Consider the following 18,567-nt stretch of genomic DNA (forward strand, 5'->3'; position numbering starts at 1 on the left):
TGAACATAAGACAAAATATTTTTAAAAATTAACTAACATAGTAGAAAAAAAAGATATACCAACAAAAAAGAAGTCTTTGTCCAAAGGGAGTAAGAAAAAGCAAGTGCTTATGCAATCCCACCCCCTTGTCTCACATTACTAATTTACCTTTACAAATTACCATCTATACATACATACATACATACATATTAATATACATATATATGCAGCTACTAATGAGAGAATTTTGTATATATACTTTGTATAGTGATAGTAATAATAATAAGAATGACAATAATAACATCAACAACAGCAAAATAATAATGACAATATCATAGATTCCAGAACCAAAGAGAACCTCGTTTTCATATCCATTAATTATCATATTTTTATACAGTGATTCAAATTTGTTTATATTTGGACACTGTTTGTGTATTTCCTGCAGCCCATTCCACAGCTTCACTCCACATACTGATACACAAAAACTCCTTTTAGTGATTCTTACTCTAGGCATTTTAAAATTTTTAGTCCTTTGTAAATTATATCCTTCATCACTCTGGTTGAAGAGCTTTTGAATATAAGGTGGCAATAAGTGCTTACAAGCTTTAAACATGATTTGAGCTGTTTGATAATGAACCCGGTCTTGAAGTTTTATGTATTTTGACTGTAAAACGAAGAATTTGTATGATCCAGAACCCAACTTTATGAATGACACGTATTACCCTCTTGTGCAATACTGATAGTGGGTGTAGTGCATTTTTATAATTGTTTCCCCAATACAGTAAGTGAAATATGGCAGAACTAATTAACCATACAGAATATGGAGTGATTTACAGTCCAAAGTTGCTTCATTTTATTTATAAGTGCAATGTTTTTTTGCTGCTTTGGTTTGTATGTGTCTAATGTGGGGCTTCCAACTGAGTTTCTTATCTAGTATCACACCCAAAAATTTGATTTCACTTACATTCTCAATTTTTTCATCATCAATCTTTATACATACTTCTGTTTTGTTTTTACAATTGCCAAAAGTCATTACCTTAGTTTTTTCTATCTATCCATCCGTCCATCCATCCATTGTCTGAACCCGCTTTGTCCATGTAGGGTCGAGCGGGGGTGGGGGGCGGTGCTTATCTCCAGCGGTCAATGGGCAATCAGGCGGGGATCCATTTTTTTAGTTTACTTAATTCTTTATTGATAATTTTAATTATTTCATTGGGATCATTTCCAGAGTAGAACAAATTTGTATCATCAGCAAATAAGATCATCTTCAGAGTTTTACAGACTTGAAAAATGTCATATGTATATATATATATATATATATATATATATATATATATATATATATATATATAGACAAATTCAGTCTGACTTCAGACTTTTTTACATGAACAAAGCACCAAAAAAACTCATAAAAACACACAGAAACTTTCAGCCCCCTGAGAAAGAATAGATTTATTGACAAGAGGTAATCAGGAAAGAATACACTCTTATACAAAACTGGAAATACTACTCAAGCTGCGGAAATATACTGAAAGATAAATCATGACACCGGGTATTGCTGACTGCAAACGTCTGATGTGCCCATAAGAGGATAAACGTCCAGGTGCAAAGGTGGGGTTTAAGTTTCAACACACGTACCGTTTATATATCTGAACATGTTGAAGTGGTACATGCCTGCCACTTAAGCTTTAGGTGTGTTTCTTTACAAAGCCTGTAAAAAATACATAGAAATATTTCAAGAAGAAGCACAATAATGCCACTGTATAGCTCCTGCTAGCACAATGGGATCAACAGATTACAAAATGTGTTGCACTCATAAGTGGTTCTCCAGGATTTTGAGTGTCGTACACAGGAGAGTCATTACAGAGCCCGACAATCATGAGGATAATAACACGTTTGTCTTTGTTTGCATGTTAGGAGATGCATCGGCCTGCCTGCACACTTTACTGTACACGGCCAATATTTACGCTTCATTGGCAAGTTAGAACAAAAATAGTTTACATACTTCTGTGGTTCATGATTAAGGCAAAACCCATAATGCACTGGCAAGAGAGGATTAACCATAAACACGGTTTTAAACTGTCTCGACTGCTGAAGCTGGGGATCTAACTTCCAAGTGGCTCAAAACTGGTGTCGTTTGCTACATACTCTGCCTGGTGACTGTACTGTATTTACAACATGGTGCCCACCAGGGGAATAAAGTCAGCAAAGTATTAAAATATAATCACAGTTTCACTAGAATATGTCCAGTCGCTTTTCCCCTTAAATCCTCTGGATTAAACCCATTCCTGTTTGATTTGAGTTCCTTTTTAAGGAAGGAAAGCAAATTGCACTTTAAATGATGAAGAGTTTATAATCCAGGGGCACTCCACTGTGTGTTTTACTTGTTTCCCCTCATCCAACAAGCATCACTCAGTTCCTGTGTTGCATCTTCAGTCTTTATGCAGAAGCTCGCTCATCACCCATCCATTCAAATCAGACATGAGTAGTGCTTTTTTAAAAATAAGCAGAGAGGAGAATGTTGGGAATAAATGTTTGGAAAATTTAAAATAAAAGCAATTTTTTAATCGAAAAGGATAAGATCATTAATTTATAAAGTAAAATGATGAAAAAAATATAAAGTTAAGCTTAATTTTCTAAATCAAACCTGATATCAAATAAAAATGTATTGTGGAAAAACATGTATGAGGAATTTTTGAATAAAAAATCCATTTCAAAATATTTAGAGTCAAGTCTAAGTATAAAACGTTACATTTAAATGATGAAATCTAATCATAATTGTGGCAATTTAAAAGAAAATAGTAAACTAAGATGTAAATTCAGCTATGAAACAGAGTAATCCAACTAAAAAGAAATCTATAACTGATCTGTTCACAAGATTATTTAAATGTACCATCCATCCATCCATTTTCATCCGCTTATCCGGAGTCGGGTTGCAGGGGCAGCAGCCTAAGGCAAGAGGCCCAGACTTCCCTCTCCCCAGCCACTTGGGCCAGCTCCTCCGGGGGAATCCCAAGGCGTTCCCTGGCCAGGTGAGAGACATAGTCCCTCCACCGTGTCCTGGGTCTACCTTTAGGTCTCCTCCCGGTTGGACGTGCCCGGAAAACCTCACCAGGGAGGCGTCCAGGAAGCATCCTGACCAGATGCCTGAGCCACCTCAACTGCCTCCTCTCGATGTGGAGGAGCAGCGAATCTACTCCGAGCCCCTCCCAGATGACCGAGCTTCTCACCCTATCTCTAAGGGAGAGCCCAGCCGCTCTGGGCTCATTTCGGCCGCTTGTATCCATGATCTCATTCCTTCAGTAACTACCCAAAGCTCATGACCATAGGTGAGGGTAGGAACGTAGATCGACCGGTAAATCGAGAGCTTCATCTTCTGGCTCAGCTCTCTCTTCACCACGACAGACCGGTACAACGCCCGCATCACTGCAGACGCAGCACCAATCCGCCTATCGATCTCACACTCCAGCTTTCCCTCACTCGTGAACAAGACCCCAAGATATTTAAACTCCTCCACTTGGGGCAGGACCTCATCCCTGACCCGGAGATTTTGAATTGCTAAACTTGACAGGATGTCCAGACAGACTCCTGATTCCTTCTGTCAGCGCTTCTCCTCAGGAACGTCCACACACGACGCTCGCCTCCACCGACTCAGTGACGTAGAAGACAGATTTAATGCGACATGTTCGTTCAGACTGCAGTCGCTTTCAAAAGCATCAGATGTGTATCGGAATCAGTACCACATATGAAAGTGACCCGAGTCAGATTTGAAAAAAATGGATCCGTGCCGTCGTAAAAACATCAGATACGAGTCGGATTTGATGCGCTTTTGCCTGCAGTGTGAACGTAGCCCGAGTGAGGCCGGGCCAATCACAGCGCTCTATGTCTGTAGAGAGACGTTGGGCTGTGCACCTTTAGGGCAACGCTACTTTTTTTTAATGATGATTGCAGAACTGCAATGGAGCAAAACAGCAAAGATGGCAGCGGGCGAGGAATCGTGCTCGTTTACAACGGCTTTGGCATCAAGATTGGTCAATTAAGTCTTGGACTTTTCTTTGAAACGTGAGCAGAGAGAGGTACTTGCTCCATGTCGTCTTCGACAGTGTGCAGCGGACAGTCCCGTTGATTGATTTCAATCGATATAAATATTTTGCATTGTTCATTGGTCTGATTGGTCCTAGCACTGTCTTTGGAAAGACAACTGTAGATTGTGTCTCTATGACTGAGCCGTGTGTGTGTGTGTGTGTGTGTGTGTGTGTGTGTGTGTGTGTGTGTGTGTGTGTGCACTTGTCTTTATGGGGTTGTGTGGACCAACCCCCGATGGGAGACCAACATTGTGTGGACATTCACCATTGTGTGGACGTTTACCCGGTCCACACAACCAAAATCCTAGAGGAAGCTTCCTTTGTCCCACCTAGAGTTAAACATAATTTTTGCACCATTCTGGCTATAGTGGAAGTCAGGGTCCACACAAACAACTCAGAAAACTTAGTCCACACAACCCCTTAAAAACACGTGTGTGTGTGTGTGTGTGCGTGCGTGCGTGTGTGTGTGTGTGTGTGTGTGTGTGTGTGTGCACTTGTCTTTATGGGGTTGTGTGGACCAACCCCCGACGGGAGACCAACATTGTGTGGACATTCACCATTGTGTGGACGTTTACCCGGTCCACACAACCAAAATCCTAGAGGAAGCTTCCTTTGTCCCACCTAGAGTTAAACATAATTTTTGCACCATTCTGGCTATAGTGGAAGTCAGGGTCCACACAAACAACTCAGAAAACGTAGTCCACACAAACCCATAAAAACACGTGTGTGTGTGTGTGTGTGTGTGTGTGTGTGCGTGCGTGCGTGCATGCGTGTGTGTGTGTGTGTGTGTGTGTGTCGTGGCCAGACAATACACTTACATATGTAGGATGGCGGCCAGGCTAAGAATGTTTGCTACCTGCTTGGAAACTTTGAGCCAGGTCCTCTTGAGGCGGAAGATGGAGCTGCGGTTGAGAGAGGACGTGATCTCCAGCACGGCGTTGTAGTTGTGGAGGCAGCGGCAGATGTCCACCACCGCCACCCACTTCTCTATCACTGCCGAGCGGATGTTCACATCATCCCACTGGAGGATCTCAGAGGCGATCCTGTTGCTGATCTGACAAAAATGAGAACAGATGTAAATTGTTGAGATGCATCCGTCGGCTCTTCTACCCTTTATGAGTAAACGCTCACAACGTTGAAATGCTTGGTGGTCTTCATTATGTACGGAGTTCTCTCGTTCTTGTCGTTCTTCATCCATCCCTGACCGAAAAACTCCCTGTAGAGAAATTTTACATTTCATTTGCAAATCCTGGTTCGTACTTGTGCAAAGGCTGGAGACTCACTCATATGGGATGACTTTGAAGACCAGGTGGTCGAGCATCGTCAGCTGCTCGGCGATTTCCAGGGCCGAGTGGTTCTCAAATGGTTCAGTCCTACTTTCCTCCATGGCCTGAAATCAGAAACACCGAATAATTCTGAAGCAGCAGTAACTGACAGACGGGAATGAGAATGATTGTGTGTGTTTTGCTTCTCATCATCTGTGTGATCCCTTCAATGGTGGCCTGGCTGTCTCCAGGATCCTCCTGGGTGAGAGTCCTGAACACCAACAGGCATTTCATTCAACGGTTTTGGTTCATGAGGTAATAATTGACCTTTTTAATTGAACCTACACAAATAAAGTTTGATTTATGTCTATTTTTACACTCAGATGGATGTTAATAATGCAAAGCCAACCTGATGATGTTGGCAGCTGCCTTTCTTTCCTGTGTCAGGAGCTCCGGGTCATGCATCACCTCCTCCAGGAAGCCAATTACCCGCATCTTCAGCTCTGTGTTCTTCTCAAAGTCCTGAGGACAGACACAGGAGCAGCCAGGGTGTCATTACACAAGTGTTTGTTGTTTCTCTCCTTCAAAGACACACAGACAGACGGAGGGAAGATGGAGATAGTAAACAAAGAGGGTAAACGATACCTGTGAGTGTTTGGAGACCCAGTGCCGCAGCACATTCAGGATTCTGTTAGTAGCAGCTCTCCGGATGACAAACTCTTTGTCTCCGTTCCTCTGGTCTGTGGGAAAACCTGCAACCAGGTTCAGTCCAGTGTCATTCTAAAAATGTGTGTGTGTGTGTGTGTGTGTGTGTGTTGGTTGAGGCCCCCTTGTGGCCTTAACTTTGAATTTAAAGAGCAAGTCACCCCCAAATCCACTTCTTTTTTGCTGATTAACTATATAAATGAGTGTCTAACCATGCTGTAGACACATGCAGTCAATCATTTGGCACTTAAGTGCATTTTAGTTAAAATTTAAATATTCTGCCTAAAACTGTCATTGTTGCACAGTTGTCAGGTAAAAACTCTGCATTGCATTTAAATTTAATCTGCCATTGCTATAGGCTAAGAAGTACACTATGACGTCAGCTGGTACATAATGAGGCCACAATGTTGTGTGTGTGTGTGTGTAGACTGCCAGACAACAGCATTTTTTGCATTTTTCAAACGGGAAGTGGGAGTGGAGTAAGACTCTGGTAGGGGGTGACTTGCTCTTTAAAGTAAAAATTTCTCCGCTTTTGTTTTTGGTTCATCACAAACTGAGACCAAATGACTTCCTTTAATTAATGCCGCCATCTCATTATTTTGTTTATAACACTCTTTTTCTAAATAAATCCCAAAATCATCAAAAACTACTGAGATTAGATGACTTATTCACTCAGTTTAAAGACTACTCTTCTTCTTTTTCTTGTTATTATTATTATTGTTGTCATTATTAAATTTGTTGTCATCTTTATTTCTCACCTTTTCCATTTTAAAGACCTTTTTTCATGTTGCTTTGCATTACTAATTTCTTTGAACAATTAAGAAAAATGTATTTGCATGCTGCAAATAAATAAATAAATAATAAGTTCATAAAAGTCCAAGACTATTTTTCCAGACTTGAATACATGCATAACTTTTCATTGTTTTATTTACTTGTTCTCTAACATTACTGTTTATCTTTGATTATGGAGAAGGAAATGATGGAAAAGTAAAACAAAAAGAAAGGATTTCAGAAAGGTAATATGCTTTTTTCCATGCTTTAACTTCCAAAGCCAAGAAATTAATTAATGAAACTGTGTATTTTTGCATGTTTCACTCATTTAGGGCAACAAAGGTGAAAACAACAACAACAACATTTAGTTTTCCATGTTTAGCACAAGTCTACTATTTATTTTCTGTTTGGTGGTCATTTTGCCTCTAATTCTGGTCCTCCTTCCAATAAAGGCCTGGAGCTTGATGAGCTTGAGTCAAATACAGGCCCGGGCCTGTATTAGAGGATTTACGGTATCTATCATCTATCCATCTATCTATGTCTATATCTATCTATCATCTATCTATTCATGTCTATATCTACTTATATCTACTGTATCTCTATATCTATCTATCTATCTATCTATCTATCTATCTATCTATCTATCTATCTATCTATCTATCTATCGAACAATTTCCAAAATTTTCACAAGGCTGGGTTTTACTGAACACTTGTTTAACTCCGTAACATGAAATCAAGGTTAATAATATAACTTGGATCACAAAATCTTCTGTGTTACTAAAACTGGTTGAAGCAAAAGTGAATACACCCTGCAACAAAAACTACTACATCTAGTATTTTGTATGACCACCATGATTTTCATGGACAACACCAAGTCCTCTAGGCATGGAATGAACAAGTTGGCGACATTTTGTATCTTTGTCTCGTCATTCCAGAGTCTAGAGTCCCAGTAGTTGTTATCACTGTTGCCTCGCAGCAAGAAGGTTGCAGGTTCGAAACTCAGCTGCAGCCTTTTTGCATGGAGTTGCATGTTCTCCCCATGCATGCCTGGGTTCCCTCTGGACACTCCGGTTTCCCCCACAGATCACAACATGCCCTATAGGTTCACAATTGTAAGTGGCTTTGGATAAAAGTGTATGCCAGATAAATAGACATAAAAATGCCTTGAAAAACTCAATTATCTTTGGGTTAGCATATAGCTAATGTCCCGCTGATCTCCAACCGTGGAGCATGAGCTGATGTTAAAGGCCATGGTGCCCAACTACGATTGCAGTGGTCTGAGGCTCTGCTTGTAATTTAATAGTCCCAGTCCATATTATATCTCCACAGGCAACCGGCATGACTACAGCCTCGCACAGACGCCAGGCTGTCGTGCGAATTGGCTACCCCGGAGCCCTTCTTAGCTTCTTGGACTAGATGACTCAGCTATTAGCTACATTGGTTAATTTGTTCCAACCCTGTTCCAAACGTAAGACCCCCATCCTCAGCTCCACCTCTTTTCCCATTTTTGAATTGTCTGGGCGTGACAAGACATGTGACACGGTAAAAAAAAAATCAGTGTTGGGAACCTCCCATTTTTGGCTTAAACCTGCCGCTCACTCCTCCTTGAACCGTCACCTTATCGTGGTGGAGGAGTTTGAGTGCCCTAATGATCCTAGGAGCTATGTTGCCTGGGGCACTTAGTGCCCCTGGTAGGGTCTCCCATGACAAATTGGTCTTAGGTGAAGGGTGAGACAAAGAACGGTTCGAAGGATCTTTCATGGCGGTGAAAACGAAGAGTCGGAGTACCCGGCCCGGAGGGTTACCGGGGTCCCACCCTGGAGTCAGGCCTGGGGTTGGGGCCCGTGAGCGAGCGCCTGGTGGCCGGGCTTTCGCCCATGGGGCCCGGCCGGGCCCAGCCCGAACCGGATACATGGGCTCGTCCAACTGTGGACCCACCACCCGCAGGAGGAACATGAAGGGTCCGGTGCAATGTGAATCGGGTGGCAGACCAAGGCGGGAGCCTTGGCGGTCCAATCCCCGGACAAGGAAACTAGTTTTTGGGACATGGAACGTCACCTCGCTGGCGGGGAAGGAGCCGGAGCTTGTGGCAGAGGTTGAGCGGTACCGGCTAGATATAGTCGGACTCACCTCGACACATTGCATTGGCTCTGGAACCCGAGACCTGGAGAGGGGTTGGACACTCTACTTTGCTGGAGTTGCTCCGGGTGAGAGGCGGAGGGCTGGGGTTGGCTTTTTGTTAGCCCCGAGACTCTCTGCCTGTGTGTTGGGGTTTACCCCGGGGGACAAGAGGGTAGCTTCCTTGCGCCTTCGGGTCGGGGAACGGGTCCTGACTGTTGTTTGTGCGTATGGGCCAAATATCAGTTCAGAGTACCCACCCTTTTTGGAGTCCCTGGGACGAGTGCTAGATAGTGCTCCATCAGGGGACTCCATTGTCCTGCTGGGGGACTTCAATGCTCACGTGGGCAATGAAAGCTTGACCTGGAGGGGTGTGATTGGGAGGAACGGCCCACCTGATCAGAACTCGAGCAGTGTTTTGTTATTGGACTTCTGTGCAAGCCGCAGTTTGGCCATAACGAACACCATGTTCGAACATAAGGATGCCCACCGGTACACTTGGTACCAGGGCAGCCTAGGTCACAGGTCGATGATAGATTTTGTAGTCGTATCATCTGACCTGCGACCGTATGTTTTGGACACCCGAGTGAAGAGAGGGGCGGAGCTGTCAACTGATCACCACCTGGTGGTGAGTTGGATCAGATGGCAAGGGAACATGCCGCGTAGACCTGGCAGACCCAAACGCATAGTGAGGGTCTGCTGGGAACGCCTGGCAGAAGAACCTGTCAAGACGGTCTTCAACTCCCACCTCCGGCAGAGCTTTGACCACGTCCCGAGAGCAGTGGGGGACATTGAGTCCGAGTGGGCCTTGTTCCACTCTGCGATTGTCGAGGCGGCTGTTGCTAGCTGTGGTCGTAAGGTGGCCGGTGCCAGTCGTGGTGGCAACCCCCGTACCCGCTGGTGGACACCAGAGGTTCGGGGAGCCGTCAGGCTGAAGAAGGAGGCCTACAGGGCGTGGCTGGTCTGTGGGTCTCCGGAGGCAGCAGACAGGTACCGGATAGCCAAGCGGGGTGCAGCAGTGGCAGTTGCCGAGGCAAAATCTCGGGCGTGGGAGGAGTTTGGTGAGGTCATGGAGAAAGACTATCGATCGGCTCCAAAGAGGTTCTGGCAAACTGTCCGGCGCCTCAGGAGAGGAAGGCAGCAACTCGCTCACACTGTTTACAGTGGGGATGGGGAGCTGCTGACGTCAACTGAGGCTATAGTCGGACGGTGGAAGGAATACTTTGAGGAGCTCCTCAATCCCACCAATGCGCATTCCGAGGAGGAACCAGAGCTGGGAGGCCTGGGGATGGACTGTCCGATCTCGGGGGCAGAATTTGCTGAGGTAGTCAAACAACTACACAGCGGCGGAGCCCCGGGGGCGGATGAGGTTCGTCCTGGGTATCTCAAGGCTATGGATGTTGTAGGGCTGTCATGGTTGACACGTCTCTACAACATTGCGTGGTCATCGGGGGCAGTTCCTAGGGAGTGGCAGACCGGGGTGGTGGTCCCCATCTTTAAGAAGGGTGACCTGAGGGTGTGTTCCAACTATAGGGGGATCACACTCCTCAGCCTCCCTGGAAAGGTCTACTCCAAGGTACTGGAGAGGAGGGTCCGATCGATAGTTGAATCTCAGATAGAGGAGGAGCAATGTGGTTTTCGTCCTGGCCGTGGAACTGTGGACCAGCTCTATACCCTTGCAAGGGTGATGGAGGGGGCATGGGAGTTTGCCCAACCAATCCACATGTGCTTTGTGGATTTGGAGAAGGCTTATGACCGTGTCCCCAGGGGCACCCTGTGGGGGACGCTCCAGGAGTATGGGGTGGGTGGCTTTCTGTTAAGGGCCATTCAGTCCCTTTACCAGAGGAGCGTGAGTTTGGTCCGCATAGCCGGTAGTAAGTCGGACCTGTTCCCAGTGAGGGTTGGACTCCGCCAGGGCTGCCCTTTGTCACCGGTTCTGTTCATCACATTTATGGACAGAATTTCTAGACGCAGCCGTGGTGTGGAGTGTGTCGAGTTTGGTGGCAGGAGAATCTCGTCTCTGCTTTTTGCGGATGATGTGGTCCTCCTAGCTTCATCCAGCTCTGACCTTCAGCTCTTGCTGGGTAGGTTCGCGGCCGAATGTGAAGCGGCTGGGATGAGGATCAGCACCTCCAAATCTGAGACCATGGTTCTCGACCGGAAAAGGGTGGCTTGCCACCTCCGGGTCGGGGGAGAGGTCCTACCTCAAGTGGAGGAGTTTAAGTATCTCGGGGTCTTGTTCACGAGTGAGGGTAGGAGGGATCGGGAGATCGACAGGCGGATTGGTTCGGCGTCTGCAGTGATGCGGACGCTGAGCCGATCTGTCATGGGGAAGAGGGAGCTGAGCCAGAAAGCCAGGCTCTCGATTTACCGGTCGATCTACGTCCCAATCCTCACCTATGGTCATGAGCTTTGGGTAATGACCGAAAGAACGAGATCGCGGATACAAGCGGCCGAAATGAGTTTCCTCCGTAGGGTGGCCGGGCTCAGCCTTAGAGATAGGGTGAGGAGCTCGGACATTCGGGAGGGACTCGGAGTAGAACCGCTGCTCCTCCGGATCGAAAGGAGCCAGTTGAGGTGGTTTGGGCATCTGGTCAGGATGCCTCCTGGACGCCTCCCTGGGGAGGTGTTTCGGGCATGTCCTGCCGGCAGAAGGCCCCCGGGTCGACGCAGGACACGTTGGAGAAGTTACATCTCCAATCTGGTCCGGGAACGCCTTGGGGTCCTGCCAGAGGAGCTGGTGGACAAGGCCGGGGAGAGGACGGCCTGGAGCTCCCTAGTTGGGATGCTGCCCCCGCGACCCGGACCCGGATAAGCGGAGGAAGACGAGACGAGACGAGAGACCTGCCGCTCACGGAACAATGGGTGGGCTATGTCCACATTTTTCATATGTCAATGGTTTTTACGTCATTTTGGAAGGAGTTGGGGCAGACTGGAACAGTAATTCAGAAGGGGAATTTATCACCAACCCAGCGCAGACTATAGTATTCCTGCCATCTCCATTCGAGCGAGGGTTAGTGGCTTCAATCCCCAACACGAAATCTCCGAGCAGGGTGGGGTGGTAATGCGATCTGCCGAGCGGACCAGTTTGGTAGCCAGGCCACCGGCAAATGTCCTGTTTCTCCTGATGGCAAGTCCACCACTGGAAGGGGTAATACAGTAATAGCTTTGTTTAATTGCTTAGCATAAGAAATTCCTTGATAGTGGAGTTTCCAAATTCCTCCCAAAATTCCTGAAAGATTTTATCCCCCATTTTTTATTTGAAAGGTTTCACTGGATAGTTACTGTTTGTTTATCGTCCATTATTGTTGCGTATTCATCAACTTTTCTGGTTGTTTAAGCCACAGACATATACGCTGCCTATTGGAGCTGCCATTGTGGCAGGCCACCATCTTGGATGGGTCTGCATTAGCCCCAAACTATAATCCACTTTTTATTAAGTTTTATCACAAAACAAGACTTATGGTATGGTATGACAGTTAAAATATAAATATAGTCAAACGAAATTCATTAAAATATAAAATCCCAACAGATGGGCAAGAAAAGTTACATGTAACTTGTTTTCAACACTGATTGTTGTTACCATAGAGACTGTACAAAAAGCAGGCATAGTTGTTCACTCTGCATTGATTCCAGCTGGTTTTGGAGAGTGAGGGACCCATCCAATACGGTGGCAATGCTGTTACACTCTCCAGCGACCAATGGTGCGTCTACGTATTTCCGTCTATGGTTTAAGCTACATTCACAAGAACAGACTTAGAGGCTAGCTCTTCATTAGCTTCCCCTAAATACTGACACATCTAACATCACTTTAATTTACCAAGCTTAAAAAATATTTAGGATGACATCATGTTCTTGTTTTTTGAAGCTGGTTTAAATACAGCTAAGTATGTTTGTCGTTGTTGCCAACATTAGCTAGCCCTCCCATTGCGCTGGGGTCACTGTTCTCCATGTGATTAGTTCCACTATTGATCAGTCTTTTCTAACACATCTTAGATTTTAATGCATTTTGTGAGTGGACTGCAGTAAGTACCTTCCATATCATCAACCCCTCTGCTTATAAGTGTCACTAATTTTCCCCGTCTCCCTCGTGGTCGTGTGTGTTTAGAGACAAATAAGTGCCGATCAGACGCCGTCCTCAGGCTTCCTCTTGTCAAGAGAAAGTCTGGCGGTTTATAAAAAGCACTTACTGTCCCCACTCTCCTCCAGCTGGCTATTAACCTTTTTCCAATGCTTCCTCTGAGAGTTGGTTTACTCTCAGCTGATCAAACTAATAAACTTTTAGTAAGTCTATTCACAGCTACATATTTAGTGTCTTTTGTCCAACTAGCCCTCCTCTTGCCTTGAACAGAGAGCAGCATGAGATGCATTACTCCAATATTGCAACAGCAATGTAAACCCCCTGTGTTTCATATTGTTGCTCTTTCTGCCCTGGTAATAATATCTCTACCTGAAAATAGCTCCTGCTGTCAGAGGTCACACTGCCTGTGCAACAGCTGACAGCAGGGAGGAAACAAAGTGAAGTGCAGGACAAGAGGACAGTGTTCCACTGTTCTGTCTTTCACTCTTACTCTGGTCCTACTTGTCCTGTCAGCGTCCCCACTGCATAAGAGCAGCCCAACAGAAATGGGACAATGAACTCTAAGAGGATAAAAGACAGAAGAGGCTGATTGGGGGACAGAAACTTTAAAAGCACCACATTTGTGCTATGATTAAGCTTGTTTGTAGCTGAGTAGAATCATGGTGAAGTGTCTCATCAAGATCAAGACCAAGGTGAACGTCCACTTGCGTATGATCAACCATTGCTATCGGGATGTCAACGTGCAGGTACTTTCCCTGGGACCCAAGCTCTTGGGCAAAGCTCTGGGGGTTCTGCCGCTCTTCCCAGCCTTCCCTGGGGGATCTTCTAACTTGGACTCAGGTTCTGAGTCAAGACAGGACTCTAGAAGCCCCTCTAGGTTATCTGTCCCATCTTCAGTCTTTGGTCGACCAAAGGACAACTGTGCAGGTAAATAATTTAAAAGCTAAAGAAGCTGCATGGTGTTCTCCCTGGGTAAGAGTGGGTGTTCTCTGGGTATATTGGTCTTGGGTGTGGGAAATGGCTGGTTGTCCCTACACGGCGCTCTGATGGACCACTGACCTGTCAAATGCCAAAACACCTTATGAATATGCGTTTCTATGGTAACACGCATACAGCATTTATGAAGTCTGTATCCTGTAAAATCATTCTGACAGACAAATGGCCCATCTGTGTTTCCAGGTTTGGAGTCTCTGCGAGACAGTGCCCACTCCACGCCTGTGCACTCTGTCTCCCATGGCGACTCCTTTATGAGTTCCCGGGGCCAGATGGATGACGGCAGCGAGGCGAGTGTGTCGGCAGTCATCTCCGACGAGACCTACAGCCCTTCAGACAGCGTGCTGCCCACGCCGGTGGCGGAGCATGGGATGGAGATGCCTTTAGCCCGACACCTCAACGGGGCGCCCTGCAGCATTGATGAGGAGAAGGAGTCAGGGTCTATGAGGGAGGGGCAGGCAGAGTCGGGGCCCAGCAGGAGGGCACTGCGTAAAGTCAGGAGCAAGCCTTCACCATCCAGTGATGTAGAGGAGCTGAACAAGTTCATCTTAAGTGTGCTGCGCCTGTTTCTGGTCACCATCGGACTGCTGTTCGCCCTGCTGCTGCTGCTCATCATGCTGACCGAGTCGGACCTGGACATCGCCTTCTTGAGAGACATCCGCAAGACCCCCGAGTTCCAGCAGTTCCACTTTGAATATTTCTGCCCCTTGCGGCAGTGGTTCGCCTGCAAGTTACGATGGATGGGGGGGTTTCTCGTCAGCAAATGAGAGCGACTAAACCCAGAGGCGGGGCACAGGTCAGCAGGTGGGGCAGAGGGAACATGACTGCCTTGTTAATAAAACCGGCTTCTCCCAGGAAACATTTAACAAATCCTGTCACAAGTCACGAACTCTTTTGTCACATCTTGTTTTAGCTCGCCTCGAGGTAACTTTCTTTCACACAGAAACAGGGTTAAAATGGAGCCGTGTCTTATAGACTTAACTATTCAGCCAGAGATGATAAATGCCTTTATTTTTAAATGTATTCATCAGGGTATCTGCAGATTTAAGGGAGCCAAATCTAAGACTTTTTAAGACCTTTTTAAGGCCACTTTGACCAAATTTAAGCTATTTTAAAAATTAAATTTAAGCGATAATTTCCAGTTCTTGCCTGGAACCAGTGCCAACCACGTCACGAACGTGGGGTTAGCCATCCAGTTACCATTAAACTTGCACTTCCCCATGGCGCAAGCTCCCAATAGCTTAACCAGCTAATGTGTTTATCTAGAAAAATAGCCCCCTTTCACAACCAACTGACTGCGTACGGTTCCGCTTACGCCAATGTCATACACAAAAAATGCTGAACACTAACTAGCAATTCACAAAGTTTTTATAGAAATAAAATAATCTTGTTTATTGGGTCTTTGGTAATTTAAGACCTCTGGAAACTGGATTTAAGGATTATTTGTCATTTTTAAGGACTTTTAAGGCCTTAAATTAGGAAAAGCTAATTTAATGCGTTTTAAGACTTTTTAAGGACCCGCGGATACCCTGATTCATACATTAGCATTGCTGTCGCAGGAGAAACACATCTAGTTTGGGTTTGTTTCACACAAACAGAATTTAGATCAATGTTCTGGGAGAAACCAGCCGAACAGCAACATTTCTGATTTATTACAACTGCTGTTTCAGAGATTTGCAGACAGAGGCGCACTGTCGGCTCCAAAGCAACTCTTCACACACACTGTTTACTAGGTGCAGTTTGCTCAACTAGTAAAAATTAGTAGCAATAGCTTTATGACACAAGTGCGTTCTGGGTGCCTGCAGGTGTGACCCATCCGTTCTGTTGTAGAGGGAACTTTGCGTCTGTGTTCGCGATTGTTTTTGTCCTAAAGATGATGAGTGTGTGGTGGGTGTGTGTGTACTCCAATAGTTGGTGAGTTCATCTTGATGTGCAATAATGTTAATAGATATTGAAGACTGAGATCCTTTCCATTAATTGGAATTTTGACTTTATTGGAGTTTGTAAAATTACAAAATCAGGTTTTTTTTGGACCCTTCTTGAGTGAAACTTTTAGCCCTTCTGTGTTAAAACGTATGCATCTATCTGCAAAGTTACGTGGATTTAACTCGTTTCCATTGTTAAGCAACACACGGAGGTTTTATTCTGGTGGATTTGTCGTTTTTGATCTGAAGATAATTAATGTTTACGTCCTGCAACGTCATCACCAACGAAAGAGCCCTCTGTTGTCGTGAGGCTGTTCTAGCCTTCGGCCTTATTTACTCTGATCTTACAACCCTCAGCGTGTCGTTACCGCTCTAAAAACACAAGTTTCCAAAAAGGGCTCAGGATGAAAGCGAGTGCAAAAGCTGTGTGTCACATATCCAAAATTAGGGATTACTGAGAGCAAAGGATGATTAATAACTAACAAAGTAATCTACAAAACAAAATAAGTATTTAACAAAATGTTTTTATTGAAGAACTTACACGGATCTAATTGTTTTCACCCTTTAATTAAAAAAAGCTATATGAAAAGATAGTGGTTCCTAAATCTGGCAGACATTTATTTTAATTTTTCAGATTTTGTTTCATCTTGTTGATCATGAAGAGTTTAGCCAAGAGCTAAATATACGTTTAATATTTCAGTTTAAATTATCACCACTAACTAGAAAAGTGCAGATACTAAAGTTTGATTCAAACTAAATGCATGAAAGGAACTCCGCTTTGTTCTTGAAGACATTTGCTCTTAAATAAAGCATTTGGGCATCTTGTTCTAATTTTGCTTTGGAACAAATCTTATGCGACTGAGATGTGAAAGTATTTCTTTTGGCCAACATGCAGCATTTTCTAGTATTCGGAGACTCACTTGTGTGTTATTTTGTTTATATACAGTTTATTTAAGTTGTCTGAACTAATTTTACACAAACTGACACGATGAAAGTTGGAACTTTTAAGAAACTTTCCCTCTCTGGATCACGTCTCAGACGTGTCCCAACCTTACCTAGGTCCAGCACACCACAGCGTCTCTGTAAGCACGTGTCCTGCATCATTACCTCCAGGCAAGACTTCTTCTAGCAACCATTGAAGACTGGTGTATAATGTATTAATAAATATGCTCTATTCTTTTTACCTGGCGGTCTGTTTGCTTTTCAACATGTCATAAAATCACTGGAATATTGACTTTATTCATGTAAAACAAGCAGGGGGTGTTAACCCTTTAGGCGCCATAGTTTTTTCAGTAAAATATGAATTTTTTATATCTCTATTTAAAGAGCTTGTAGCTTAAATCTGGTTAGATAGAGGAATATTGTAAATTAGAAAAATCTTCAGTATGAGCCAAATTTTGTGATAGGATCAAATTCACTCACATAATTTGCATATTATTACATCATCAGGTGGCAGCTATATTGGATTGCATCACATTTTCAGATTTTTTTTTGTTTTTGTCTTTTCTTTGTGTTGTTGTTTGTAAAAAAAAAAAAATGGCCTGTATTTGATATAGCGCCTTCTAGAGTCCTGGAACCCCCCAAGGCGCTTTACAACACAATCAGTCATTCACCCATTCACACACACATTCAAACACTGGTGGGGATGAGCTACAATGTAGCCACAGCTGCCCTGGGGCGCACTGACAGAGGCGAGGCTGCCGAACACTGGCGCCACCGGTCCCTCCGACCACCACCAGCAGTGATACATATTCCTATGTAGACATGTATGCATGTGTTATTACTTTATTGGTATTTTATTGTGTTTACTGCGTATCAATCAAGAACACTGTTTTTGGTGCTTCAGTGTCATGAACACATTTCACTTGTCCCTTCTTCGGTTTATTTTGAGATAGGTCAATTGATCATCCGGAGTTTTCACCGACCGGATCACCGCCACCACATCCCCCCTGGCACGGTGGATCAAAGGATCAGACCCGGTACGAGCCCCCCCCCCCCCGTCATGTCTCTTTGCCCGACGCGGAACATCGGACAAGAGAAGGGCTGGATGGGCTGCTTGTGTAACCGTGTCGTCGCTGACGGACTCTCTGATGCTGCGTGCTGAGGCCACGCTTTCCATCTCGCTAGAAGACGGCAGATCATCCTCGGACATGAAATATTCTTCCTCCGAATCCGAATCTGCCAGTACTAGACAGAGCTTCGTCAGCACTGAACATTCCTCCCGGCATTGTGTTTTTTCCGCTTGCTCGCCCTCACTGATCTGACAGCCTCCGCGACTCTGCGAATTGTGGGCGGGGTTCAAGTTCTAAATACTCAAAAGTTTCAATAGTAACACACCAACAAATGCTGCTTGGATTGAAGTTACAGGTGTCTGCCACCCCGCAGTGTAACGTATTAACTGCATGAGGGCTCATTTCTGCTGCTGTGGCTTACTAAATCCAACATTGCTGCATGTCGAAATTCTGCGACTTTGGCGCTTAAAGGGTTAAGTATTTAGTCATCATTTTTAAATCAAGTAAAACATTCCAACCATTAAGGTTGACAACAGAACTGAAGTGGGAGAAAATTGAATAAAATCTAAATGATAAATGACCCGCACTTGTATAGCGCCTTTGAGTCAGAGGACTATAAAGCAATACAGTGCA

At 44.8% G+C, this 18,567-nt stretch overlaps 2 protein-coding genes across 2 annotated transcripts in view; one reads left to right on the forward strand and one right to left on the reverse strand.

Moving 5' to 3' along the window:
* LOC139062533 (ral guanine nucleotide dissociation stimulator-like 1) overlaps nucleotides 1-18,567 on the reverse strand; it is a 34,704-nt gene that overhangs the window by 14,697 nt on the left and 1,440 nt on the right. Inside the window, exons 2-6 of the mRNA XM_070543638.1 lie at nucleotides 5,975-6,081; nucleotides 5,739-5,851; nucleotides 5,348-5,600; nucleotides 5,196-5,280; nucleotides 4,921-5,118 (exon numbers count right to left, since the gene is read on the reverse strand). Coding sequence (XP_070399739.1) covers nucleotides 4,921-5,118; nucleotides 5,196-5,280; nucleotides 5,348-5,451 — 387 coding nt within the window. The 5' untranslated portion in view covers nucleotides 5,452-5,600; nucleotides 5,739-5,851; nucleotides 5,975-6,081. The remainder of the gene's footprint in view (nucleotides 1-4,920; nucleotides 5,119-5,195; nucleotides 5,281-5,347; nucleotides 5,601-5,738; nucleotides 5,852-5,974; nucleotides 6,082-18,567) is intronic.
* On the forward strand, nucleotides 13,488-17,315 carry LOC139062532 (FERM domain-containing protein 5-like). The gene is made up of 2 exons (XM_070543637.1): nucleotides 13,488-13,931; nucleotides 14,184-17,315. The coding sequence occupies exons 1-2, from the start codon at nucleotides 13,664-13,666 to the stop codon at nucleotides 14,762-14,764; spliced, it is 849 nt and encodes a 282-aa protein (XP_070399738.1). The 5' UTR covers nucleotides 13,488-13,663; the 3' UTR covers nucleotides 14,765-17,315.

Source organism: Nothobranchius furzeri, chromosome 13 (assembly GCF_043380555.1).
Source record: "Nothobranchius furzeri strain GRZ-AD chromosome 13, NfurGRZ-RIMD1, whole genome shotgun sequence".
Taxonomy (NCBI): Eukaryota; Metazoa; Chordata; class Actinopteri; order Cyprinodontiformes; family Nothobranchiidae; genus Nothobranchius; species Nothobranchius furzeri.